At 41.4% G+C, this 27,537-nt stretch overlaps 2 protein-coding genes across 4 annotated transcripts in view; one reads left to right on the top strand and one right to left on the bottom strand.

Annotated features, from left to right (window-relative positions):
* INTS14 (integrator complex subunit 14) overlaps positions 1–16,315 on the top strand; it is a 33,457-nt gene extending 17,142 nt beyond the window's left edge. For both annotated transcript variants that reach the window (XM_055536741.1, XM_055536740.1), the window contains exons 9-12: positions 1,290–1,423; positions 11,774–11,892; positions 13,872–13,937; positions 15,993–16,315. In XM_055536741.1, the coding sequence (XP_055392716.1) occupies positions 1,290–1,423; positions 11,774–11,892; positions 13,872–13,937; positions 15,993–16,244 (571 nt within the window). In that variant the 3' untranslated portion in view covers positions 16,245–16,315. The remainder of the gene's footprint in view (positions 1–1,289; positions 1,424–11,773; positions 11,893–13,871; positions 13,938–15,992) is intronic.
* Positions 16,316–17,740: 1,425 nt separating this feature from the next.
* Positions 17,741–27,537, bottom strand: part of HACD3 (3-hydroxyacyl-CoA dehydratase 3) — a 30,019-nt gene continuing 20,222 nt past the window's right edge. The window contains exons 7-12 of one of the 2 annotated variants that reach the window (XM_055536742.1): positions 26,352–26,479; positions 25,837–25,949; positions 23,302–23,408; positions 22,600–22,731; positions 22,139–22,284; positions 17,741–19,438 (exon numbers count right to left, since the gene is read on the bottom strand). In XM_055536742.1, the coding sequence (XP_055392717.1) occupies positions 19,427–19,438; positions 22,139–22,284; positions 22,600–22,731; positions 23,302–23,408; positions 25,837–25,949; positions 26,352–26,479 (638 nt within the window). In that variant the 3' untranslated portion in view covers positions 17,741–19,426. The remainder of the gene's footprint in view (positions 19,439–22,138; positions 22,285–22,599; positions 22,732–23,301; positions 23,409–25,836; positions 25,950–26,351; positions 26,480–27,537) is intronic. The other variant, XM_055536743.1, reaches the window with a different exon arrangement.

The following is a 27,537-nucleotide window of genomic DNA, read 5'->3' as shown; positions in this document are numbered from 1 at the left end:
TGATTAACAGTGTTGTGATAGTTTCAGGTGAACAACAGAGGAACTCAACCACACATATACATGTATCCACTCTCCCCCGAACTCCGCTGCCACCCAGGCTGCCATGTAACGTTGAACAGAGCTCCCTGTGCTGTTCAGTAGATCTTTATATTGCCTTTATATTATATCTCTTCTCAGTTTTCCTCTTTTCTGTCCTGTCTAGGAAACCCGGAGTCAGTTAAAGCAATGCTGCCAACTTGTTATAGGATCTTAGACAGTATGCACAGACTTCTCAGCTATAAAATGAAAAAAGATGCTGATAATATTGAACATTTTACCATGTGCCAGATACTCCTCTAGGCACTTTACGTATGTTAACTCATTTAATCCCTCATAACACTATCCAAGAGGTATCAGTATTACCCCCTGTTGCCTTAGACGAGGAAACTGAGACTTAGAGAGCAAAGTCATGGTACTTGCTCAAGGTCACACAGATATTGAATGAAAGAGTCAGGATTTTTATCCATGCGTTGTGACTCTGTAGCCCATGCTCATAACCACTGTGCTATATTCCTTCTCTATAAGGAATGCCCTTCTAGCTTTGACTTTGGATATAGTCTCAAAATCTGCAGAACTGCCTGCTTCCTTTTCGAAAATACCTGTTTGTTAGAGAAGAAGAGGTGACTGGTCATCTTCTGACCATCAACTGGGATTGACTGGTAGAGAAGATCAAGAGTTGTTAAGGATACCTAGAGGAAGCATGGCTCCATTTCTGCTGGAGTTAAAATTAGCTAATCCAAAAAGACAAATGCAATTCTTATTAGATATCAGTGTGCTAGATTCTTGGTACTCAAGTTACTTGTACTAATTCTGAATACAAGAATCACCTGAGGCCCTTTGAGAGGCGTGAACAGAGCTGGGTGATGGCTTTGCGCACTGTGTTAGAAGGGCTTCTCTGTGTGGTATTTCTGTGAATGATTTGGAGGTGGCTGAAGAGATCTATAGGTCACAGCTCTTACTCCTCACCACACCTGCAGCTATCTGCTGCCCTTGTGATTCTCTTCTTCTCTTATAAGACTGTTTTTTATTTCTGTATCTACATAACTAGTAATACATATGTCCAAAGAATGCTAATATTAGGGGGCAATAGTATGCATTTGTAGGTTTAGGATTTGTTTTTAATAAAAATAGCGCACCTAATTTCAAAGCTGAAAGCCATATCTCTCGAGAGAAAAACACAGGGTTGAGTTATTTAGCTTGACAATCCTAGGTGTAAAGCTGTTCTCACCGTCCGTCTTCTCTCCATCTAGTCCTGAATGGCATGGGATGCTCTACTCTCAAGCTGACAGCAAGAAGAAATCAAACCTCATGATGTCTCTCTTTGAGCCTGGCCCAGAACCTCTCCCATGGCTAGGGAAAATGGTGCAGTTGGGTCCAATTTCAGGTATACCCCAGATCAGACTTTATTTATCTTGACTTTGTTTTCTCTCTACTGTTCTGAATGGCTCTCTCTGTGAGTCAGAGAGCGCGTGATTTCCCTTATGAGTGCCCTGTGGTTTCTGATGCTAGATATGTACGTGGACAGCCCCAAGAGAATTTAACCTTTGGACTTTTAACATTACACCTCAGGGGAAACAAACTTTCTTTAGTGTACTATTTTTAACCCAGCTACCCCTAGACATTCTTAGATAATTTAATCCCATTCCTTCTTGAGACTGTTTTCCCTTAGTTTGAATTGCATTCACCTGGTGCTTATCTTTTTCCTTGGCAACTTTTTTCACTTGTCATCCTGTCTTTTCTTCCCCTTGCCTCATGATTTCCCAGGGTGTTGTTCTTTGCCTTCTACTCTTGGGTTATTATTCTCTCTTGTTTATTTCATCAGCTGTTTTGGCTTCAGACTCTCAACATATCTCTAACTCTCCTCCTGCTTGATCTCGCCCTAAATCTTGCACCTGTATTTCCAGGTTGCCACTTGGACCTCTCCACCTGGATATTCTGTCACAGTCCTCAGATCAGCGTGTCTGTGGCAGAAACCATCATCTTTCCCTCTCTCCCATAAGCCATTTCTTCTTCTGATTTTTCTACTCCTTCTGATTGAGGCCTTTGTACTCCTAGGTACTTAGGCTCCAACTGTAGTGTCTCCCTGAGCTCATTTGGACCCATTTCAATTTTAGGAACATCTACCAAGCAGCCTATTCTGTGCCAGGTCTGCAGGCTAAAAGAGTCAGCAGAAGTTACTCAAAGACTAGTGGAAAGTGGAATAATAAACCTAAACTGGCATGAGATCACAGTCGGCCTGAAGTAGGGTGGTCAGCTCTTCCTTGAGGACTTGGGCATATCTCCAGAGAGGAGAGAGACCATTACTGAGTTTGAAGAAAAAGAGAAATTTGTTCTAAATAGAGCGCCTCTAAAAAAGAAAGAAGCTAGACCACAAAGTGGGAGGGTGGGGGTGGGAAGGCCAGATGGTAGGTCAGAGTTTGGCAGTGGGACAGCAGGGCAGGCCTCATCTGAGACTTTATTCTACAGATACGGGGGAGCCGCTGAAGGAGAGCAATATGATCAGATCCTTCTGGCTATGGTGAGAACAGTGGAGATATCAGTTAGGTGACTATGTATTCTAAGTACTGGTAACTTCTGCAGTTGTGCAGTGTGGCTGATATCCAAGTGAGAGATGATAAATTTTGCATTTAGAAAGAAAACTGTGGAGTATGGATTTGAAAAGGTATGGGCATCTTGCTGTTAGAAGTCCCCTGTGACAGTCCTGGAGATGTCAAGATGAGACACAGAACAAGGCCAGTGGCTGGAAAAAGAGAGGATGTGATCCATGCAAAGGTATTTCGAAGGTGGAAAGAGCAGTTTTTAGATACAAGAATAAAGGAAACAGAAGAGTTGAGAATGATCCCAGGTTTCTGATGGGCTGCAGGGTCAAAGGTGGTACTAATAATTGAAACAGAATAGTAGATTTGGAAAGAACTTCTCTTGTGCATGCTTAAGCCTGTGAGATTTAGGTGAAGGTACCTATAGACAATTCCTGTAAGAATCTGGAGTTCAGGAGAGAGGACAGAGTTGAAAGTACAATTTTTAGTTATAAACATTGCCGGGGTCCAGCCCCAGTGGATCCAGGGAAATTTGAAGGGGAGACGACTTCAGCGAACTGGATATAATAGCTTTAATTAAATATTAATTAGAGATATAAAGAGTAATAGAATGAGGATAGCTCAGTAGGAAAATTCAGTGGAGAAAAGAGGCTGAATAACTTGGTTTATGTGCAAAGCTAATAAAATTCCAGGGCAAGGAATTTATGTCACCTACGTAGGCCGCAGGCGTCCTCCCGTTCTCCCGAAGGAGAGGAGACACTAAGGCCTCCCCGGTCAGATCTTAGAAGCCCAGGCATGATTAGTAGGCTTGACGAGCCTCCACGTTCCAGATGGGGATTCAGCCAGAAGGTGAGAGAAAGAACGACATGGGGAGACCAGTCTTTCGAGGAACTGATCCCATTTTTTATTTTTCCAGGGTCTGTTTTTATACACTGAGATGTTATGCAAAAGTCATGCAGGGTCAGCAGTCCTGACTTTTGTTAAAGTCAGGTGCTTCATACAAATGTATACAGAGGTCTTAGGGGTGTTACATCATCTTCTGGCCAGGGGGCCTGCTGACAATTTATGACCCTCTCCTTGTGACAACGGTCAGTCAACCAGAACACTTATTTCTCCAGGGGTGATTATTCTTAAAACAGACACCACCTTCTGAAGGTACCAGATAAAGTTACATTCCTATAGGGTGAGGGTGTAGTGGGTTTTAATTAAGGAAAGAATTTACTTAGCCTAAGGTCTAACGTGATTAATATCAAAGGTTAATACTTATTTCTTCTATATATTCATTAATGTGTATAAGGGCAGGGGATGTGGAGACTTAGCAGCAAACATTGGCTCAACAAATGAAAAACCCTTCACCAATACAATTTCTAATCAGCCCACTATACTATACTGATAGTTTTCTAACTTCTCTAAAGAATCTGTTTTAGAAGGTTTAAAGCATCTCATGCCTCTCACGGTTGGGAGGCTGTGAGCAATCACATGTGGTCGGACAAGCCTGTCAGGCAGGCTAGAGAACCTTCAGAGGAGTTTGTAAGTTGGAACACTCCTGTCATGCCCAGGAATTATTATTAACTAGAGCTCTAAGTTAACTCCTTCTCCGAAAGAGGTGGTGGGGGACAGCCCCCCGTAAAGTCAGAGGTGTAGGTGAGAGCACAAAGTAGTAAAGTAGGCAGACTCTGGTTTTGGGGGTAGATGCTCAAGAATTTCCAGGGGGACTCCTGAGGCTCGATCCCGCCTTTGCGTATGTCGAGCCTCCTTCCTCATGACCTTTGCCACGGGGGGAGTTCCTCACCCTGGGTCCCGGCAAAACATATTGGTGATCTTTCAAATGGTGAGATGAGGGAGATTGCTAGGGCAATATTTTATAAATTTGAGTTTTGGTATACAAAAGTAAACCTGGAGAACTTGTTTTAAAACTCTGTTTCCTGGTCCCCACTTACAGAGATTCTGATTCTGATTCAGTGGATTCAAGATCAAGAACTTGCAGTTTTAATATTACCTAATTGATTACAATCTAGGTCAATAACCACACTTTAAGAAGCCCTAGCCTCAGGAAAGTATATACCTCAGGGGAAAAGGACCAGACCCCTAGAAAGGACCAACTACTAGAGGCAGTGGAAATGGCACCAGTAAAGGAAAATGAGAAGGAAGAGGCAGAGAAGAGAAAAAGTACAAGAAAAAGGAAGTCACAGAAGCCAAGAGAATAAAGAGATTCAAGAAGGAAGTACAGTGTCTCATGAGCACATGTAAGTCATGGCCTGCAGTGTCTTACACACATGTGCATGCATGTCAGTTCAGGTTTGAAGGATACCTTTTGCCATCGAAGCCTAGAGATTTTGATGGAATATAGGCCCTAGAAGCTAGGCCAAGGGTCAGCAAACTTTTCCAGCAAAGGGCCATATATAATAAATATTTTACATTTTATAGGTAATTATGGTTTTTGTCCGGAGAAGGCGATGGCACCCCACTCCAGTACTCCTGCCTGGCAAATCCCATGGACGGAGGAGCCTGGTAGGCTGCAGTCCATGGGGTCACTAAGAGTCGGACACAACTGAGCAACTTCCCTTTCACTTTTCACTTTCATGCATTGGAGAAGGAAATGGCAACCCACTCCAGTGTTCTTGCCTAGAGAATCCCAGGGATGGGGGAGCCTGGTGGGCTGCCGTCTATGGGGTCGCACAGAGTTGGACACGACTGAAGCGACTTAGCAGCAGCAGCAGCATGGTTTTTGTCACAGCTACTAAACTCTGACATCATAGCACAATACATAAACCATTTAAAATATAAAAAAACTATTCTTAACTCAGAAACACACAGCCAACCATAGTGTGCCAACTCTTGAGCTAGATTCCAGGGGCTGGGATTTTAAAGGTCACAGAGGAACAGGAGACAAGACTGAACTGAAATCTCCTGAGTAAAGCAGGGAGTGTGGAAGTTCTACCATCTCAGTAAGAGGACGACAAAAAAAATTCTATTCATTGTTTCTACCTACTTTTTACATACAAAGAAACCTAAATGTCTCCTGTGAGATGTGGAAGCCCAAGTCCTGCACCATGTGGCTCAACCCTGCCCATTCCCTAACCAAACAGTGTAAACACTGGAGCTGAAGCAGCGAAACCCATGGTGCATCCTCCAGAAGCTAATGTAATGGCTCTGTGGAAACTCTTCTACAACCCAGGGGGAAAGTGAAAGTGAAAGTCGCTCAGTTGTGTCCAACTCTTTGTGACCCTGTGGACTATACAGTCCATGGAATTCTCCAGGCCAGGATACTGGAGTGGGTAGCCTTTCTCTTCTCCAGGGGATCTTCCCACCCCAGGGATTGAACCCAGGTCTCCTGCATTGCAGGTGGATTCTTTACCAGCTGAGCCACAAGGGAAGCCCTACTGCAGAAAAAACAGTCCTCTCTGGAGATGTGTTTATGATTTGGAAAAAAAAAAAAAAGTTGTAAAATCATATGAAGGTCTTTGATTTGAAGGAAGAGCAATAGGAGAATTAGCACCTTGAGGACTTAATCTGAAAGAGACGGTAGAATGAGTATTTTAAATGATTAAATAGTTTTAGGGAAGAATAGAAACCAAGAGGAAAGAAGCTGCTGCTGCTGCTAAGTCGCTTTAGTCGTGTCCGACTCTGTGCGACCCCCATCAGGCTCCCCAGTCCCTGGGATTCTCCAGGCAAGAACACTGGAGTGGGTTTCCATTTCCTTCTCCAATGCGTGACAGTGAAAAGTGAAAGCGAAGTCCCTCAGTCGCGTCAGACTCTTAGCGACCCCATGGACTGCAGCCCACCAGGCTCCTCCGTCCATGGGATTTTCCAGGCAAGAGTACTGGAGTGGGGTGCCATTGCTTTCTCCAAGAAGAAAGAAGAGGACACTATGAATCAAGAGTCATTTGATCTTGACAGATGAGAGATTCTTGGTGGCTTTGTAAGAATCAGTTTTGGCAAATGATTAGCCAGGAGACAGGCTGAGGAATGAATTATGAGTTTGACCACAAGAGGACAGAAAGAGGACAGTAATTGGAAGAGAACCTGGGTGTGGGTGTGGGTGTGAGTGTGGGTCTGTGTAAAAAGGGATTCCTCACCCCTTTTATTCACTCTGCAGCATTCCTACATTCATTCTGATCTTTGATTCTCAGGGCTCTTGCCTTGTACTGGGTTTCTTTACCTTTCACTTAGATCAGTTCAGTTCAGTTCAGTTACTCAGTCCTGTCCAACTCTTTGCAACCCCCAAGCCTGGCAGCACGCCAGGCCTCCCTGTCCATCACCAACTCCCGGAGTTCACCCAAACCCATGTCCATTGAGTCGGTGATGCCATCCAACCATCTCATCCTCTGTCGTCCCCTTCTCCTCCTACCTGCAATCTTTCCCAGCATCAGGGTCTTTTCCAATAAGTCAGTTCTTCACATCAGGTGGCCAAAATATTGGAGCTTTAGCTTCAGCGTCAGTCCTTCCAATGAATATTCAGGACTGATTTCCTTTAGGATGGACTGGTTGGATCTCCTTGCAGTCCAAGGGACTCTCAAGAGTCTTCTCCAACACCACAGTTCAAAAGCATCAATTCTTCTGTACTCAGCTTTCTTTATAGTCCAACTCTCACATCCATACATGACTACTGAAACAACTATAGCTTTGACTAGATGGACCTTTGTTGGCAAAGTAATGTCTCTGCTTTTTAATATGCTGTCCTTATGTTGGTCATAGCTTTTCTTCCAAGGAGCAAGCGTCTTTTAATTTCATGGCTGCAGGTCACCATCTGCAGTGATTTTGGAGCCCAAGAAAGTAACGTCTGTCACTGTTTCCATTGTTTCCCCATCTGTTTGCCATGAAGTGATGGGACTGAATGCCATGATCTTCGTTTTTTGAATGTTGAGTTTTAAGCCAACTTTTTCACTCTCCTCTTTCACGTTCATCAACAGGCTCTTTAGTTCCTCTTCACTTTCTTGCATAAGGGTGGTATCATCTGCATATCTGAGGTTATTGATATTTCTCCTGGCAATCTTGATTCCAGCTTGTGCTTCATCCAGCCTGGCATCTCACATGATGTACTCTGCATATAAGTTAAATAAGCAGGGTGACAATATACAGCCTTGACGTACTCCTTTCCGAATTTGGAACCAGTTTGTTGTTCTACCTCTGGTTCTAACTGTTGCTTCTTGACCTGCATACAGATTTCTCAGAAAGCAGATCACTTAGATCAGAGGTCAGCTAACAATGGCCTGCAGGCCAAATTAACCCACTGCTTGTTTTGTAAATATAGTTTTATTGTTAAGTTTTATTACAGAATCTCTCCCATTCGTTTACATACCTATGGCTCTCCTGCTTCAGTGGCAAAATTGAGCAGTTACAACAGAGACCATATAATCCCCAAAGCCTAAAATATTTACATCTGATACTTAACCTAAACCATTGTGATCGTTTTTACCACAGCGCCTGTCCATAATCTAAGGTAGTAGTGTTCACATTCCTTTCGGATCCGGCTGCCAACCTAGCAATGCGTGGCTCATTGTGCATATTCTTAAATCAGATGGAACTGCTTTTTTCTCAGCCCTATATTCATGGTTGGTTTGTTTTTTTTTCCTCTCCCTCTGTTCTTTTCAATGAGGGTAGTAAGAACTAACATCTACTGAATTTAACCTTGTGCCAGGCACTGCGCTAGACAGAATGAAATGGGCCATCTCATTTAACTCTCACAACAGTCCTAGGGGATTGGCATTGTCATTATGGTAACAAGTAGTAAACGTGAAAGTGAAGTCACTCAGTCGTGTCCGACTCTTTGTGACCCCATGGACTGTAGCCTACCAGGCTCTTCCCTCCATGGGATTTTCCAGGCAAGAGTACTGGAGTGGGGTGCCATTTCCTTCTCCAGGGGATCTTCCCAACCCAGGGATCGAACCCAGGTCTCCCGCATTGCCGGCAGACACTTTAACCTCTGAGCCACCAGTAACAATAAAACCTGTCTTAGCTAGTTGGTGAGAGAAGTTTCTAAGGAAATGAGTACCTGACACACAGTAGGTGCATTTGAATGGTACAGCTTGCTGTTTTAATTATGTTTTTTTAATTAAAGGGGAGCTTGCAAAATAGTACTGTTTATACCTACCCCCTTCTACTCCTAATTCTGTTCTTACAGATAACCATTCTCAAATTTTAATTTTTTCTTCTGATATTTTACTTAGATTTCTAAATAATTTACATATATAGCTATTTCTTGACTGTTATTTTAATGCCATTTTTTTACTTTTCCAGGAAAACTGCTTAGCTCTTCTCTTACTACTGCCATCCTTGCCCACCTGTTCACCCAAGAAGCACATTTTTCCCTTGCTCAATCCTTGCAGTGTGGTTATGGTGTTCTCGGCGGTTCGGCCAGTTTTCAGTCCTTGCTGGGCCAAGTCAGTGTTACTCGCTGCTAAGCCACATGCTGCACAGTGCGACATTTCCTTTGTTCTGCAACTCTTTGTGTCCTACCCCAGATACTACCGTTGTTTTTAATTAGATATTTCTTTTTTCTAGCAGGTAAGCTAAATGTATTCTGACTGACTGTAATTAACAGGAGAGCTCTGTAGGGAGGACACTGACATTCCTCTTAGAATCCAGGAAAGAGCCTGGCAGCCAGGCGGGGGGAGCCAGCAACAGATGAGTGCAGCCGTCACTCTGGGCCCTCATGGCCTTCCCCTGCCTTTTCTTCCCCCTTGTTTTTCTTTGCTCTTTTCCATGTACCTATCACTAATTCCTGCCTAAGCAAAAGACATCCTTTACCTATTTTGTTGTCACTTTCTTTTTTTCCTGAGAGTCATCTTCCTTCTGTTTCCTGAATGGACTGCTTATTCTCCAGGCGCATCGCACAGCTGTCATCCCAAGTCTTCCCTTCACGTCTCTCCCGTGACTCTCCTGTGTGATGCATCCTCCTGAGAAAAGGGCACATGGGAAGTAAACATTTGAAATCTCACATTTGTGGAAATGTCCATATTTCATCCCTTACACTCTACTGGTGGTATGGTTGAATATTGAGTTCTAGGGCAGGAATCATTTTCTCTTAGAGTATTGAAGCATCACTCTGTTGTCTCTTCTGGCTTCCAGTGTTGCTCCTGAGAGTCTAGTGCCATGCTGACCATCCGAGCTTTGACACTGGTCTCTGCTTCTCTGTGCACCTTGAGGCTCTTCTAGTGTCCCTAGCGTTCTAGATGTTCAGAATCACATACCTTGGTTTTGGTCTCTTCATTCATTGTGCTGGACTCAATGCTTCCATCTCGCAGTTTGAGTCCTGGAAGCACGAATATGTCCTTGATTTCTTCCGTGTATTCTTTGTTCTCGTTTCCTAGATGTGTTTATAGTATTTGTGTGCATGTGTGTAATTTTCTTATCCTACCCATATTTTTCATTTTTGAAATTTTTTGTTCTACCTTCTGTAAAATATCTTCAATCTTATCTTGCAACCAATATTTTTAAAAATTTTCTATTACCATATTTATTATTTCTAAGATTTCCTGTTCTTTTTTCATTAATGTCTACTAAGCCAGTTTCCACATAGAGGCTCCAAGCAATTAGAGACAATACAAGGTAGGCTGTGATAAGATGCCGAAGTGTTGGGTAATAACACTGAGTGCTGTAGGATAAACGGGACTAGACAAATCGTCTACCAGAAAACACTGGGACAACTCCATGGAGAAGGTAGGATAGGATCCAGACCTGGAATTTAAGTACATTTGGGTAGGTGAGGAATAGCAGTGTTGAATGGGGGAAGAAGTATTGCCTTTGAAGCCAGGCCCAGCTGTCCCTGTGAAATCTGAGCCTCAATTTTCTCATGTTTAATGAGACTAATAATATCTAGCCTCTTGAATTGCTAAAAGGAGATAAGTTGTATATGTTAAGTATTTTGCACACAGTTGTAATTTAATAAATACGCTTCATAAATACTCATTCTTCATTGAGGCCAGAAAAAAATATCTTCTCTAGCCATACTTCCTAGCATGGTGCTTCCTACATAGTGAGGTCTTACTAAAGATGATGAATGAGTATGTGAGGGAGGGAATAAATAAATGAGGAAAAGAGAGCATTGCAGACAGGGGAAGAACAGAAACAGTGGCCAAGAAGTTGGAAATAAGCATGTTGCCTGGGAAATGACTATTGGGATCTTGGCCTGACTTAGAAAGGCTTATGGATTGACAAGTCTTCATGGAAACATCTGGAAAGCTGAACCAATAAATTTTTGGAGGGGGTAGGAGGAGAGGGCAGTGACAGAGGTAGAATGGGGCCAGTATAAGGCATCCAAATTAATGACCAAATTGGGGTTAGATAAGCACTTCTGGGTCAGTTAGAGAAGCTGAGCGAATTCCAGTTTTCAACAGAAACGTGGGCAAGGGATTTCAGCTCCCCAGTCTTGTTGGGAAAATGATTCCTGCTCTGTCTACCCTGAAAGATGATACCAATAAAATGAGCCAAGAGGTAATAAGTATGCTTTGTAAGTTTGTGACAAAGTATCATTGACTCAGGAAGCAGGTGGAAAAATAGAAATCTTTGTTTATCCATGTGGCTATAAACTCAACATGGCTTTATGTCTTTGGAAGCAGTAAACTGGTAACCCGTAAGATGGGGTATGTTTCACCAAGAAAGTATTTCTTCCCTTGCTCTTTTCCTTAAATTGGCTATATGTAATTTCACTTTTAAATTTTCTCAATGTCTCTACCTATGCTGTCTGATCCAGTAGCCACTCACCACAGGAGGCTATTCAAATTTAATTAAATAAAATCCAGTTCCTCTGCTACACTAGCCAGGTGTCAAGGGTTCAGTGGTCTCATGGGGTGTGGCTACCTTTCCGTATCACAGAAAGTTCTGTTGGAGAGTGCTGGGCTAGACTATGTAGAATTGCAGTATGTAGGTTTACATCTATTTTTATATACACTTTAGTATTATTTTATGTATTTTTATCCTCTTATGACCTTAATTTATAAAGCAGATAAGTAAAACTTGTATATTTAAAGACAGTAAGCTGTTTTTCACTTGCCTGGGCCTCAGTTGATTGTTCAGTGTCCAACGTTAGTGCTGAGAACAGGTTCCCCAACCTGACGGAAGTTAATGGATTTTCTTAATTAGGGAGGTAATAGGATATAGGAGATCGAATGATTCAAAGAGCTTCTAACCTAATTGGAAATGTGCTTGACTGTGTTTTGCCAGATGTCATTTCAAGCTTGTTTTTTTCTTTTAAGATGCTAAAGAAAACCCTTATGGTGAGGATGATAATAAGAGCCCGTTCCCCCTGCAGCCCAAAAACAAGCGCAGTTATGCCCAGAACGTGACGGTGTGGATCAAACCCAGTGGCCTGCAGGTAACATTACCATCCACGTTGCTCTCCACTGGGGACAGGAGGAGGGGTTCCTGCAGGCAGGAGGACATTTGATTTGATTTTCTTTTCCTCTGATACTTCGTAATTCATTTACTTCTAATATTTGTCAGTATTTCCAAAAAGGATTTGAGGTGGCCTACAGTAAAACACGTACGTAGCAGAATCATTTTTTACAAAATTTGGAGCAATATAAGACCTAGAGGAAGAAGAGAGACAGTGTTCCAGGAAGCCAAGGCAGAATGGTAATTGTGTTTGAGCAATTTGGCTCTTGAGCTTCCTGCTACCAAGGTCAAAAAAAAATATGTTGGTTATATGGTTCTCCTTGTCTGATAAAAGGAAGCATGTCAGTTCTTCTAGAGAGACACATTTTTTCCAGCATTAAATTTTAATGTAAAAGTTTTGACATGGTGAGTCATTGAATAATATTATCAGTGTTACCTTTAGTACCAGTTTTGAGGAAGACATAAAAACCTTCATGTGATTATTTCTCCCATCGGCACAGTGTAAGTCAAAGCATTACCATGTAAGACCACAGAAACGCTTTATGGAAGGCTCCCATGAAATTATCCTATTATCAAGGTGTGCTGCCTTTAGTCAAGGGGCTCAGTGACTTTCTCCTCCCATTGGCAAAGTCATTCATACCTATTTTTAAAAATCAGTTTTTGAACTTTTTTTCTCACTTGAATGCCTTTTCTTTTTTCCTTTGTTCCTCCCATGAGTCCAGTCCAAGCCAAATGAGAAGAGGCAGTCAGGCCACAGAAGTAACCTCTATTGACGCGTAGTCTCTTCTAGCCCCCTTTTCAGGGAGGCTAGACAGACACATCCTGCCCTGACTAAGGGGCCTCTTCCCTTTGTTGGAAATTAAAGTTCTCCCTCTTTCTTGCCATCGCTGACCCCAGCACTTCCCTGTCTGAAGGAGAGCTGAATTTGTCTAAAACTGTTTTTTAAATTTTGTTTTGGTCTGGATGTGTTGTTTTATTATGGTGAGGTGCACATAACAGAAGTTACCATTTCAGACATTTTAAAGCATTCAATTCAGTGACATTAATCACAGTGTTACATGACCATCACCACTGTCTAGTTCAAAAACATGTTCGTCACCCCAAAAGGAAATCCTTTACCCGCTAAACAAGTCACTCTTGCCCCAGCTCTAGGCAACCACTTATCTGCTTTCTGTCATCTATAAGGATTTGTCTGTTCTGGATATTTCATGTAAACTGCATCATATATGTGCCTTTTTGTGTTTGACTTCTCTTAGCATAATGTTTTCAACAGTCATTCATGTTGTAGCATGTATCAGTCCTTCATTCCTTTTGATGGCTGAGTAATAGTCCATTGAATAAATAATGGTCCAATGTATAAAGTCCATATTTGTCCATTCATTCAGTTGATGAACTTTTGGAATATTTCTACCTTTTGGCTATTGTGAATAATGCTGCTATGATCATTTGCCAAGTTTTTTTCTTTTGTTGCTGTGTTGTTTTAAGAGTTTTATAAGTAAGTTTTATGGTAAGAGTTTTATAGTTTTAGCTCTTAACATCTAGGCCTCTGATCCATTTTGAGTCAATTTTGTGGGTATGGTATGAAGTAAGGGTCCAACCTCATTCTTTTGCAGGTGGCTATCCAGTTATCCAGGCACCATTTGTTAAAGAGACTTCTTCCCCCCATTGAATGGTCTTGGCATCCTTGTCTAAAAGCAGCTGGCCATAGACTATGGGTTTACTGGGGGTGTTTTTGTGAGACAAGTTCATTTTTTTCACCATGGGCTTTAGTATCATCAAGCCTTTTGAAGGAGAGAGATGATTTCCTAATGCTGAACAGTAACATTAACTCAGAAGGGAGCCTCATCTTTACACTAGAACTCTTCTCATTTTCATTTTTTTCCATTTAAAGGTGTCCTTTTGTATTCTTTCCCTTTTTACCACAGAATTCTAACATTGAATTCGTTTTACCCTCTATAGACAGATGTACAGAAGATTTTAAGAAATGCAAGGAAACTACCTGAAAAAACACAGACATTCTATAAGGTGAGACTACGGAATTATGGTAGTTGAAGGTGGGCTCTGTGCTGCATGCCAGAAATAAACTGTTTCACAGTAGTGTGAACACTGAACATGGACAGGAATTAGAAATATTTGTTTGTGCCTCCAGTTTTTCATCAGTAAAGTCAGTAGAAGCGATAGGTCTGTACCTGCCCTAACATCCAGGAGTCAGGAGTGTCTAAATGGCTGGTTCTGTGTGGTGGGCCTTCTGGCAGGTCTTCTCTGTGTTGGTGCTGCTGCGAATGGCTGAGGGAAGGAGCTGAAAGGACCTGTGAGTCATAGCCCTTCACGCTCCTCACTGTTCCAAGTGGGTATCCAGTCTTACTCCAGGCAACCAGTGGACGTGTGTTCCAGGACGTGTCTGCTCAGAACATTCATACTTTGCCAGAGGAGCTGCTTCTGGTAATGACTTCTAAAATGGCCCACTTATGAGACTTCCCTGGCGGGCCAGTGGTTCAGACTCCATGCTTCCCATGCCGCGGGCACAGGCTCAATTTGTGGTTGGAGAAATAGGATTTCACCTGCTATGCAGTGCAGCCAAAAGATAGTGAGCGTTTTAAAAAATATATACATCTATAAAGTGCAAAAGAATGGCCCTCCAAAATCATACCTCATTAATGCAGAACCACTGGTGGAGGTAAGCTACAAGAGGTGGGCTGGGGGTGGGGGGTGGCATTTAAGTTCACTCTTGCTTCTCCTGTCCTTTTGATATTCGGCTGAAATTAAATTAAGTGGCAGTGTGAGGTATGCAGTATTGTCAGTTGTGTCCTAGCTTGCTAATCTTAAAATATCGGCACACAGTCAACCCCAGGCTAGCATCTCTTCCAGAGAACATAGGTGCTTTGGGTGTTATCTCATTACCTTTATGTCTTCAAACTTAATTATGTAGCGAGCTGGTGAAATCAGGCAAGAGTTCAACCAGAGAGTGGTTCAGCCCACCATGCCTCCCCCTAACCGAAGCCCTTAATCCATATTGGCCCTAGATGACCACTCCGTGACTGCAGCCCCTGCCTGCCTGCAGAGCTGTCTATTCAAGGTCTATACTTTGGCCTTCTTCTGAACTTTTCATCTGTAAACAGATGATAGTAGAAAGGTGATCAGAAAGTCTGTTTCTTTCTTCTGGTTTTATATAACCTACATAACAGAGCGGGAAAGGGCCTCTACCAGGTGGCTGTGTCTACCCCTCCAGTGGGCACAGCAGAGGTGAGCCTCGTTTTGTAAATGAGGCCACTGACACCCAGAGAGGCTGCACAACTTGCCCAGATCACAGTGCTAAGTGATGGATGGGGCATTTCATGTTTCTCTGCTTCCATCCAGTATTTGACTTCTCTTTTTGAGGCAGTCTTTGGGGTCTGACTTCCTGACTCCTCCAGAGCCTCCTCCAGACATACTCATTGTCATTCAGTCTAAGGCTCCAGCCAGAGAGGCACCAAAGGGTTAAGAGCCCTCTGAGGTTTGGGCAAGCCTTTTCCATACCTGAGTAACAGAGATGAAGTATCCTCAGAGTTATGAGTTGTTGTTTAGTTGCCAAGTCGTGTCCAACTCTTTGTGACCCAATGGACTATAGCCCAACGGGCTCCTCTGTCCATGGGATTCTTCTCCAGGCAAGAGTACTGAGCAGGTTGCCATTTCCTTCTCCAGGGAATCTTCCTGACCCAGGGATCTAACCCACATCTCCTGTATTGGTAGGCAGATCGTTTACCACTGTGCCACCAGGGAAGCCCAGAGTTACGAGTACTGTACGTGAAATGATGTACGCAAAGCACCTCACCATGTTTGGCCTAAGTGGTCATGAACTGTGGTGAGGATAACCTCAGTTTCAGAAACCTGTCGTCCTTTGCCTTCTGACCACCTGTAGAGGAACTACTTCCCAGGCATGTCATCACACCCTCTTATTATTCGCGTCTCTGTACAAATATTTGTTCTGATATAAAAACACTCATTTAAGTTTGGGGGTCAAGGGGAATATATGTCACACTGAGCACTTAGGAAGTTTGTGATGAGGAGAATGCATTTTAGGAACATTGGTGTTTGTTTCAGGAGCTGAACCGTTTACGAAAGGCTGCCTTGGCCTTTGGTTTCCTGGACCTGCTCAAAGGGGTGGCTGACATGCTAGAAAGGGAGTGCACGCTGCTGCCCGACACGGCTCACCCCGACGCTGCGTTCCAGCTGACCCACGCTGCCCAGCAGCTCAAGCTGGCCAGTACTGGCACTTCTGAGTACGCTGGGTATGACCACAACATCACACCTCTGCAGACAGACTTCTCTGGGAGCAGCGCAGAGAGAATATGATGCTGACTTTGGAAGCCTTCCTTCTTTTTTTCAAGTGAGAATGATTTCGGGTAAAACCTTTTCAGTCTGTTCACCTCTGCAGCGGCTGCCCGAAGACCTTCCCGAGACTGCCTGAGACACACTCCTCACAGGTTTGACTCTGCTACTCCGAGAAGGTTCTGCAGGGTGGGCAGCTGCTTTCTGGAGCTCAGAGTCTTAAATCCCAAAGACAGCTGTTGCTCCCACAATGGGAACATCTCCTGAAAACGCTTGAAGGACTGACAAGTGTAGAGCCCTCTCCACCATCCTCAGGAAACCCAACAGCTTGGGTTCTGTTCCTGAAAGACCTCTCCATTCTTTTCCTCTCCCATAGGGAGAGGGACATTTCAAAAATGTCCATAGGGACATTTTCAAGTACCTGTGGTTGGGAGAGGAGACTTGTTAAACACAAACCCGACATCCGTAAGTTTCAGAATTTCCTTAAAACTTGGGCAAAAAAGTCAGTGGCAACCCTTAGGGTGCTTTTGGTATATCTTGAGATACAAACTTAAACAGCAACCATAAATGTATGATCCTCATTTATTCAAATTTTTTAATGAAAATAAAATATTTGGTTTTCTATAAAATGGTTTCACTGGGAAACCAGTAGGTCTTTGCCTTGGGTCTCTCCTACAACATAAATGTAATTTCAGCTTCCTAAGTGGCATAGATTCTTGAAGGTTCCTTGGGTTCCATATTGACTTCCTCATTTCTGACACTGGTTAGGCCTCACTGCCTAAGCCAGGTTCTGACATCACTGTAGTCAGTTATGGTTCTAGTCCATCAGCTAGCTTCATGACCTTGGGCAAGTCATTAAACTTCCCTGGGATTTATTTACATCATTAGTGCTTTTCAGATTGCTCTGTAACGTCCTAAGGAATTATTCCCATAGGCTTCAGCCCAGGCAACCATATTGTTTTAAACTTTTCATTTTGTATTGAGGTATAGCTGATTAAAAGTGTTGTGATAGTGTTAGGTGAACAGCACACGGACTCAGCCATACATATTCATGTATCCATTCTCCACCAAGCTCCCCTGCCATCCAGGCCAAGCAACCATGTTTTACTTATTAATAACATGCTGAACTGCTATAGAGGCATACCTCAGAGATTTCGGAGGTTCACCTCCAGGCCACCACGATAAAGCAGGTATTGTAATAAGGTGAATCACACAAATTTCTTGGTTTCCCAATATATAAAAATGTTATAGTTTATACTATAGTCTGTTAAGTGTGCAATAGCATTATGTCTAAGATAAAATGTACATACCTTGAGTAAAAACTAGTTTATTGGTTAAAAAAGGAAAAGCCAACCATCCTCTGACAACACAGGGATCTTCAATTTCTGAAAAATACAAGTATCTGTGAAGTGTAATAAATCAAGGTATGCCTATACAATATTTTGTCTAAATGAAAGAATTTATCACTAATAATTTTGAAACCATTAGACTAAATGATCTTTAAACACAAATTACTAGGATTTTGATTGTAAATGTTTTAATAGAAATACACAATCTTTAGCTTTTTCAGACAGCAGTAAGGTTTTTAACAATCACTAAGAATACAAGATTCTTTACAGCTTAATCTACTGTAAAGCTGATCTGCCCAATTACACATAGAAAGTCAGTTGAGAAGACACCAGAAATCCAGAAATTAATAAAAACAAATGTTGACAGAAGTTGCAGACATGCAAAATATCCTTCAATGCAGTGAACCTGACGTCTGATTAGTACAGGCCTATACTAACCAGGTGTCTTTAGGTCAAACCAAGTTTCCATCTTTGGCTCAGAGAAACGGCATAATCAAGTCCCCCTTCCCCCAGGAACAGTGGGAATGGCAGAACAGAAAGAGCTATCATACCTTAAATTCTTATAGACAAACATTACTTATTTGACTTGGTTTACTTGGAATGTACTAGGGAAAACTAATGTTTTTGATGGTGGCCATATCTTAAAAGATTTTTCTCAGTTCCTCTGTTGGTGGACTTCCCATAAGGAATCTTCGTTAAGGCTCAGATGGTGGTTCTTCAGCCAGAGTTCTCACTGTTTTCACTGGCCTGCTGCAAACAGGTGAAACAACAGCAAAATAAAAACCTGGGGTTTTTGAGGCATGTTCAAAAACAGACAGCCTCACCAGCGGACTCTGACAGGTACACAAGTACATGAACTCGGTCAGTGCAGGGGGAGGAAGGCTGTGTCTTTATGTCTGTGCACAGCCTAAGACAGTTCTGTAGCTACTTTTAGTGTGGTCTACTCTGAGGTTTCCAGCGTGCCACAAGCTGCATCGCCAGACTACCTTTTTGATCCCTGTAGTGCCGTCTGGGTTTGGAACTCTTACAGTCTGTTTCCTAACTAAGGTTTCCGTCTTTCTTTCATGTTGAAGACAGCTGTGATTTAGCTACAAATGAAGTAAGTGATCATGGTGTGCCAAGGTTCTGACTGGTTTCTCTCAAATCACCCTGTGGCTCTCCAGTGCCCATGCAGGTTAAGATGTCGCTAGAGAGACCAAAAGTTTCACAGGTAATATGTGTCCTCCAACCCTACCTGGACTCAGAAATGTTTTTATCAGTAACTGAGTCAAACTTAGTTTTCCAAAAAAAAAAAAAAAATCAATGCCAACCCACTTAACAAGTAGCCCCTTGGGTACAGAATATATTAGGTCTTTTTCTGAGTCACTTTTGGAGCCTCCTATACAGCTACATAGTCTTTTTGTTTTTTTTCCCCACAAGCAATAGCTGCAAAAAACATCTCAGCTATACACACGGCCAGTAGCTGGTAGCCTCAGGGCACTGAAGAATATCTGGGGCCTGTGAAACAGACTGACAAGCGATGGAGTGGGGCGGGTATGGCTGTCTTTTGCTGTCACTAACGGAATACACAAGAATGAACCTGTCATCGGGTATCAAGAATCCATGTCATGCAAGGACTACACTAAGGTAATACAGTAAATTCAGGAATGTTACTGGGGAAAAAAGAAGATAGCTCCACTGAGAATTTAATCATTTAACTTTAAAAAAACTTTTACATCAGTACAAGAAGGTAAAACTGTAAGAACTATGGATTAGGCTCAAACTGGCAAAAAGTCATCTAAATCTCTTCCGTTTAGTGGATCTTTTTCTTTTTTTGTCCAAAGCGCCGCCTGCGCTGTTTATAAAGATGACGGAAATTTACGTATAACCCTGGAAAAGAAAAGAGGCCAATTAGAATCTTTGTGTCTGTTTATAAGCAGAAGTTCTTGGGGTAGAACAGTCCCTAGCTGTCTTTCATATCCCACAGCCCTGTGCTTCCTGCAGTTCCTCAAGCAGCACAACCTAGAACACATATTAACAATGCACTAGAGACAGTTTGGTTTTCCCCCAGTGGGTTTTACAATTTAATTTTCTCTCATGCTTCATTATGAAAATTTTCAAATATACAGATTAAATCATTGTACAGTGAACACCTAAATTTAAACTTTAACTGTTTATTACACTTACTTTATCACATACCCATTCCCATCTCATTTTTTATGTATTTCAATGTAAGCTGAAGACATCAGTACACTTCACCCCTAAAAAATTCATTAATTAGAATTCAATACTCTTTTTCCTTTCTTTTAAGGTAGGATTTACATAAACTGAAATATACAAATTTGAAACAGAAAGAGAACCTAATTTTTAATTCAAGGCTAGGCAATAATATATATTAGCAATAGCCTAAAAGGTATGAGACACTTTTCTAGGAAACAAAATTCAGTGAACTAGAAAACAAAGGATTTCAGAGCCAGAAAAAAATGTCAATCCCACATGATCACTGAGGAGCTCTGTAGCGAAGTCTCACCTCCATTTTTTCCATTGTACAATAGAGTTAAAAACACGTATAGACTTACTGTGAGAGAATGATTTTATAGACTTACTGTGAGAGAATGAACATTTGATCTATACACAAATATAATTGTTTGTTATACTGCTCCTAAATTATGCAGATTTAGGGTATCATTCTCAAGAACAACTACACACTCATTGTAGGCAAGCTAAATATGAGTATAGAACCTTGTAAGTTAGAACATGCAACACAAGGAAAAGCCACTAGGGTTGGGCTGCTGCTGCTGCTGCTGCTGCTGCTAAGTTGCTTCAGTCGTGTCCGACTCTGTGCGACCCCACAGATGGCAGCCCACCAGGCTCCGCCATCCCTGGGATTCTCCAGGCAAGAACACTGGAGTGGGTTGCCATTTCCTTCTCCAATGTATGAAAGTGAAAAGTAAAAGTGAAGTCTCTCAGTCGTGTCCGACTCTAGCAACCCCATGGACTGCAGCCTACCAGTCTCCTCCATCCATGGGATTTTCTAGGCAAGAGTACTGGAGTGGGGTGCCATTGCCTTCTCCGCCACTAGGGTTAGTGAACATTAATATTCATCTTTTTTAGTAAAATATTTTAAGGGTCTTTCCAGTACTTATTCCTACTCTCAGTAGGTCCATTGCTTGCAGCTTAATTACAGCAGTACTAGACTTATGCAGGAATAGAAGTAAAGAGCTCTTTTAATGAGTGCATTTTCCAAATTGATGCTTGCTCTCTTCAAGCACCAAAGACTAACATTTTTGGTTTGAAACCTTTCTGAAATGGGTAATATCCTTTCTGAAATGGAAAAGAAGACATGGAACAAAAGGTAACCTTTGTTATGAGGGTACTCATAATGTGTCTCATTTAACTGTGCTTCTGCCATGTGCTGATTCCCTGAGGGGCTCCAAAAGGATGTGGTTCTCTTCTCCCCCACTTCTAAATGGCCAAAATCAGGAATCCCCTCGTGGTCCAGTGGTTAGGACTCTGAGCTTTCGCTGCCAAGGGCCCAGGTTCAGTCTCTGGTTGTGGTACTAAGATCCCACAAAATGCATGGCACAACCAAATAAGTAAGATCACTGGGCTTTCCAACTTCTTGGGTTCACTTTTTGTGGTCTCCCTCTCGGTCTAGGGAAGCCAGCAGCCTCCGAGCTGGTCCCCAGTAATCCCTATTTCCTGGTATCCCATACCCTTGTGTAGTCCCCTCCCACACTGTACAAGGTTGATCTGTGTAACAAAGAGAACACAGTAAAAGTAACAGTAAATCTGAGTTTAGGTTATAAAAGGGGTGGACGTGACAGAAGTGCTAATTATCACTACAATGGCAATCTTATTACACCTGACGTATCAAATCAGTGTTATATACCTTAAAGTTACACAATGTTTTATGTCAAATATATTTCAATAATACATAAATTTTTTAAAGGGAAAAAAAAGGGAGTTTGACTTCTGGCTTGCTTCCAGATCACTTGCTTTGGCGAGAAGCCATGTTATGAGCATCCACATGGAGAAGTACTGCGGCGGGACACCGAAGCCTTCCTGCCCACAGCTACACAAGCGAGCTTGCAGTAGATCCTCCAGCCCCGGTCAAGTCTGCAAAAACTATAGCCCCAACTGAGCCAATAGCTTGACTGAAACCTCGTGAGGGTCCCCGAGCCAGGCCCACTCAGCTTGCCTGCTTCCTGACCAGGAAAACATGCCCGATAATAACTGTATGTTGTCTTAAGCTGCTACATTTTGGGGTAATTTGTTACACAGAAAAAGGTAACTAGTACACTATCTGTGTCACATCCTTCTGTTGCCAGGAGACCAAATAGCCATACTTAAGGCCACCTCATGACTTTTGTGAAATACAACAGGGAGAAATACATATAAATTATATTAAAATGTGTCAGAACTTTATCCAAAGAAACAGTCCTCCTAGTTAGGCTTTTATCTTTCAAAGTTGCAATAATTTAGGTTTACTTCTCTATCCCTTCTTTTAGTTCTTAGGAGGTCCCTAGTTTTTATGAGTTAAGATAAGAATTTATGATTTTATATAAAAGTTGATAAGCAAGGTTTTACATGAGGAATAGGGGGCTTTCCTATTGTCAGGTAGAAGGCTTTCTGACGTCTTGCGGGTCCTTGAACGGAGGCCTTTATTGCCTTCTTCCTTGCTGCCAGCTGTATTACCACCTCTGTAACAATTCCTCTGGATAAGGAATCTGCTACTGAAATCAGCAAAAGTAAAATGAGCTTTTTATTCAGTTTTAAAAGCGCTTCTTACATTATTTTAAACATGAAATATGGGAAAGTCTGAATGACCAAGAGCATTTCAAGAAAAGAACTCATCCAATCAAGATGTGGGAAGAAATATTTCTACGTGGCATATTCTCCAGTGGGTCTGTTCTGCAATGTAATTTGTTCTTAAACTTATTTCCACTCTTTTGAAAGCAAGAATATTAATAGGGATTTCTAAAACTTTGAATCATTTAACTACCTTCTAAGAAGCAACAGAAAGAGTCTATTATGGAGCCAATACTTACCTAAAAATAGTAATACAAGATAAATCTGAAGAAAAAAGGAAAATCTAACTTTGATTTTCACTGGATATGGCAATGTGAAGCTGAATCTTCCTGTTTCATTAAATACTGGAATGGACTGAATCACTGAGACAGCTGAAAGCAGAAACAATAACTTTTTAGAAACAAATGAAATACAATTACATTTACTGATAGAACCTTCTAACTCCTCAAAGTTTCAGTTCTAGGTTTGTTGAAAATGCTTCCTCCTCCCTTTGTACAATAGGCTCACGCCTCTTCTTTTTTCCCCACTAGCTTTCCTAGGAAATAAGCCTTCAAGCTGACAGCAAAGGTAAAGGAGGAAGAGTCATTTGATAGCACTGAGCTTCCTATTCTATAAAATGGAGAGAAAAGTGCCTATCTGACTCACTCATTAGGTGTTTGTCATAATAAAATGAAGTCATCAATATGAACTTGCTTTGGAAGATTAAAACTACCATATAAATAGGAAGCATGCATGACCACCAGCTTCCAAACCTTAACAAAATGAACTAACTACTTCCTTGGAACAGTCTGGACAGCAGTAGTATTGTGGAAGGAAACCACTATAAAGAAATTCTTGAAAAGTTCAACACCCATGTATCAGACTAAAGCTGGCAGAGGGAGGAAGAGAGGTCTGGCTACTCAGTGGAGGTAAGATATAAGACCTAGAGTGTTTTAAAGTACCTTCTGCCAAACATCCCATAGGATATAGGGGAATCCACACAGTGTAACGAAGCCATGTGAGCACCTTCCAATCCATGTCAATGCAGGAGAGCATGTAGAAGGGGTACCTATTGGAAATAAGGCATTCACATGTTAAAAACCACTGAATGCAACTCTAGAACATCATTGAAGAAGAGTAATTTCACAATCAGTCACACATGGCTTCTTTTTAGCAGAATTAATGAACTTCCATCGTGCTCTTCCTCCAATCTTCAAAGGATATGAAAGTGAAAGTGAAGTCATTCAGTCGTGTCCGACTCTTTGCGACCCCATGGACGGTAGCCTACCAGGCAGGTTCCACCATCCATGGGATTTTCCAGGCAAGAATACTGGAGTGGGCTGCCATTTCCTTATCCAAGAGGATATGAATTCTCGATAATGGCAAAGTAAGTTTAGGTCTGAAAGGAATCCTCTATGAAAAAGTTCCGTACATGGAACAGATACTCAGAAGCATTTTGGCTTTATTCCTGGTTCTGATCTATGTCCCAAGTAGGTTAGGACAGATACTTTGACACTTTACCTCTGCCGAAATGAACATTTACCAAAATTAAAGTATAAAAAAAGACCTCTAATCTATAATCAGGCATACTCTACTTAAAAAGAGCTAACATAAACTTATTTCTCCCAAACAGTAAAAGTTACTATTAAGAACCTATAATCTCTTTCACTTTTGTGTTAAGTAGACTAGAGGGTATACAGGATGCCATGGGGTGCACACTACATTTAAGACATAATCTAGGACTGCTAATGTCTTTTCTCCCTCTTAACTGTCAACTTTCCCAAAATATCACCAAACCTAGAACTGAAGAGTCAGTTTGCAAAACCAATGCTCCACTTGGCTGAAAAGGGAAGAAGTATGGAATATGTATGGTCTGGTACAGAACACATCTACTTTAATCAGATTTTTTTTTAAGAAAAGGATAATTTCTGGATTTCCCTGGTGGTCCAGTGATAAAGAATTCACCTGCCAATGCGGGGGACACGGGTTCAATCCCTGGTCTGGGAAGAGTCTACATGCCTCGGGGCAAGTAAAGCCTATGCGCCACATCGACTGAGCCTGCGGTTTAGAGACAACACACAACTAGCAAGTAGCCCCCACTCGCCACAAATAGAGAAAGCTTGCACACAACAGTGAAGACCCGGCACAGCCAAAAACAAAGTTATTTTTTTAAAAGAGAATTTCTTCTACTGACAATCAAAAATGGAGGAATCAGATAAGAGATCAATTCAAACTTCAGTAATCTTATAGCCAAAGATTTATTCTATCATCCCTTCTCGAAGGCTGGTCTTCAGTACTTCATCCAGCTTGGGATGCTTCTTCAGTCACATGTTTCTTCAGCCCTTTCAAGAATTTTTCCATGTGAATGAGTCCTCTCTTTCCAACAAGACAGCAAGATCCTAAAGGGTAAGATAGGCCTTTGGTTTCTCTGGATCTCTCCTTCTCCTCCCCAGTGTCCAGGCTTGTATTATGATCCACTGAGTGCTTTAAAAAAAAAATGCCTCAGACTTCCTGGCAGTCCAACTCTGTGTTTCCACTGCAGGGGACATGGGTCTGATCCCTGGTCAGGGAACTAAGATCCTGCATGGCGTGAGGCCAAAACATAAAATTTTTTAAAAATAAATAGGCTTGTCCGAAAGCAGTGCATTATCTCAATTGATTGTTCATAGTTACAGATCGAACTCCTCATCCTACTCTTTCCCCCGTCTCACTACTGCACTTGACTAGTCTTTTATGGAAGCAGCCTAGATGTCCATCGGCAGATGAACGGATAAGGAAGTTGTGGTGCATATGCACAATGGACTATTACTCAGCTATAAAAAAGGAACGCATTTGAGTCAGTTCTAATGAGGTGGATAAACCTGGAGCCTATTATACAGAGTGAAGTCAGTCAGAAAGAGAAAAACAAATATTGTAACTTAACGTATATATATGGAATTTAGAAAGACAGTACTGATGATCCTACATGCAGGGTAGCAAAGGACACACACATGTAAAGAACTGACTTTTAGACTCGGGGGGAGAAGGTGAGGGTGGGGTGATTTGAGAGAACAGCATTGAGACATGTACATTACCATATGTAAAACAGATGACCAGTGCAAGTTCAATGTATGAAGGAGGGTATCCAAAGTCGGTGCTCTGGGACAACCCAGAGGGACAGGGTAGGGAGGGAAGAAGGCGCAGGGTTCAGGATGGGGGGATACATGTATACCTGTGGCCAATTCATGCTGAAGTATGGCAAAAACCATCACAATATTGTAAAGTAATGATCCTCCAATTACAATAAATTAATTAAAAATAAAAATTTTAATTAAAAAAGTATCTTTAATGTTTTAATTAAAAAAAAAAACAACACTGTCTCAACTTTGCAGAGCACATAGATGCAGGCAGAACTCCACACATGAAACTTTAATCTCAAATAAAATGAGACTCTGGATAAGACAGTCTTATCCATAGTAGAAGGAGCACTCAAACACCATCCTGGCATTTGTACCCACCTGAAAATTTCAACTGTGCTCCATATATAAAACACAAAGAAAACCACAGCTTTGTTTTGCATCTCTTCCATGGTACCAAAGATGATAAACAAAATGAAGTTTCTTCCAAGAAGCTATTAAAAAGACCCAAAAGAGAAAAACAAGTTTTAAAATACATTCTTAAAAGACAACACATAAATGTGTTATCTGAAACATAACCCCATTAAATTCAAGGTAAATAGAAAAAGACTGAGAACAACTTAGAACAAGTTTAAGTACCAAGTCAGTACCAGTATTACAGACGCGTGTGTGTGTTCAGATAAAACACTGCTATTTCTCTGCAACAGGTAGAAAAGTTAAAAGTACCAAGTCAGTACCAGTATTACAGACGCGTGTGTGTATATTCAGAGAAAACAATGCTACTTCTCTGCAAACAGGTATTTTTACTCATTGAAACGTCTCAGCAAAGTGTGGATACCTACTAAATAAACATCGAAACCCTGCATTCCCCACCCTTGAGCTCAACTGTTCAATACCTGGAAAAGAGAAGGTACCACTGGTGTCTTAGTGACTCCAATTGCTGCATTAATAGATTCCACGGCTGCCAGCATGTGGCAAAAATACATCATGTCAGCCACAGTGTGGAACGTGTCATAGAAGGACTCTATGGGACAAATACATATTAAAAGGTAAATCAATTGGTAAATGCCAACACAGAGGTATTTTGCAATCTCGACAAGTCTTTACATGAAATGAATTTTAGGAAAAGTATGATAAACATTCAGTCAGATTCAAGTTTACTACTCAACTAAGCTGGAGGGGAGCAGGACTCCATGGGCCTAATTAGTAAATTTTATTAGTTACCAGTAAGTTAACACATAAACCTTGTATGCCCTTCTCAATTTTAAAAGGCAAGAAAAAAAGCATACCTAAATTTCACTCACTTATTATATGCTGAAAAATCTATGTATCAGGCACATTGGTAATTATTTTCAGATCCATTATCTCATTTAATTTAAAGGTAAAACTGTATTACATATATTGAATGAAACCTAGCTTTTTAAAATATCAAAACTATATAATCATAAATACATGCAGAGGTACAAAAGTATTGAATAAAATTAACTTTCAAAAACCTTAATTGTATTTATATATTTAATCCTATTAATTCTCATTCTTAGAACATATCCTAACTAAAAAATCTAAAATGAAAAAGAATAAAAGCTTCAGCAAGGAGATTGTTCTCTGAAATGTTACATATTTCTAAGTGCACTAAAACAGAAATGATCTGAACCTACAATTATGGAAAGTCTGAGTAAACTACAGTATATCTATTTCATGGAATATTATATAATAAATTAAAATGAGTTATTGCTTATATGAGGTCAACAATTGTGGTATCAATTTGGAGTGGTCCATAATTTAATATCCTTCATTTTTTATACTGATCCTCACTTGACATCCCGAATTCTTACATTCCTCTTTGCAGTGTTTCTCAAGCAGGGTACCACTGACGTTTTGAGCAAGATAGTTCTTAGTCCTGCATATTGTCAAGGTTTAGGATTCTTGTCTCCCTGCCTATTAGAGTAGAGTCTTTAAGAAATGGCAGAGTTAGGCAAATTACCAGTAAAGATGACACTGCAGGCTCCTCAGAAGAATACAGTTTAAATATCAAATGAATAAAACAGGTCCTGGCAAGACTGAAAACACTCTCTAATCGCA

The sequence above is a fragment of the Bubalus kerabau genome, chromosome 10, assembly GCF_029407905.1.
Source record: "Bubalus kerabau isolate K-KA32 ecotype Philippines breed swamp buffalo chromosome 10, PCC_UOA_SB_1v2, whole genome shotgun sequence".
Taxonomy (NCBI): Eukaryota; Metazoa; Chordata; class Mammalia; order Artiodactyla; family Bovidae; genus Bubalus; species Bubalus kerabau.
Note: the sequence above shows the minus strand (reverse complement) of the source record. Positions and strands in the feature narration are given on the sequence as shown.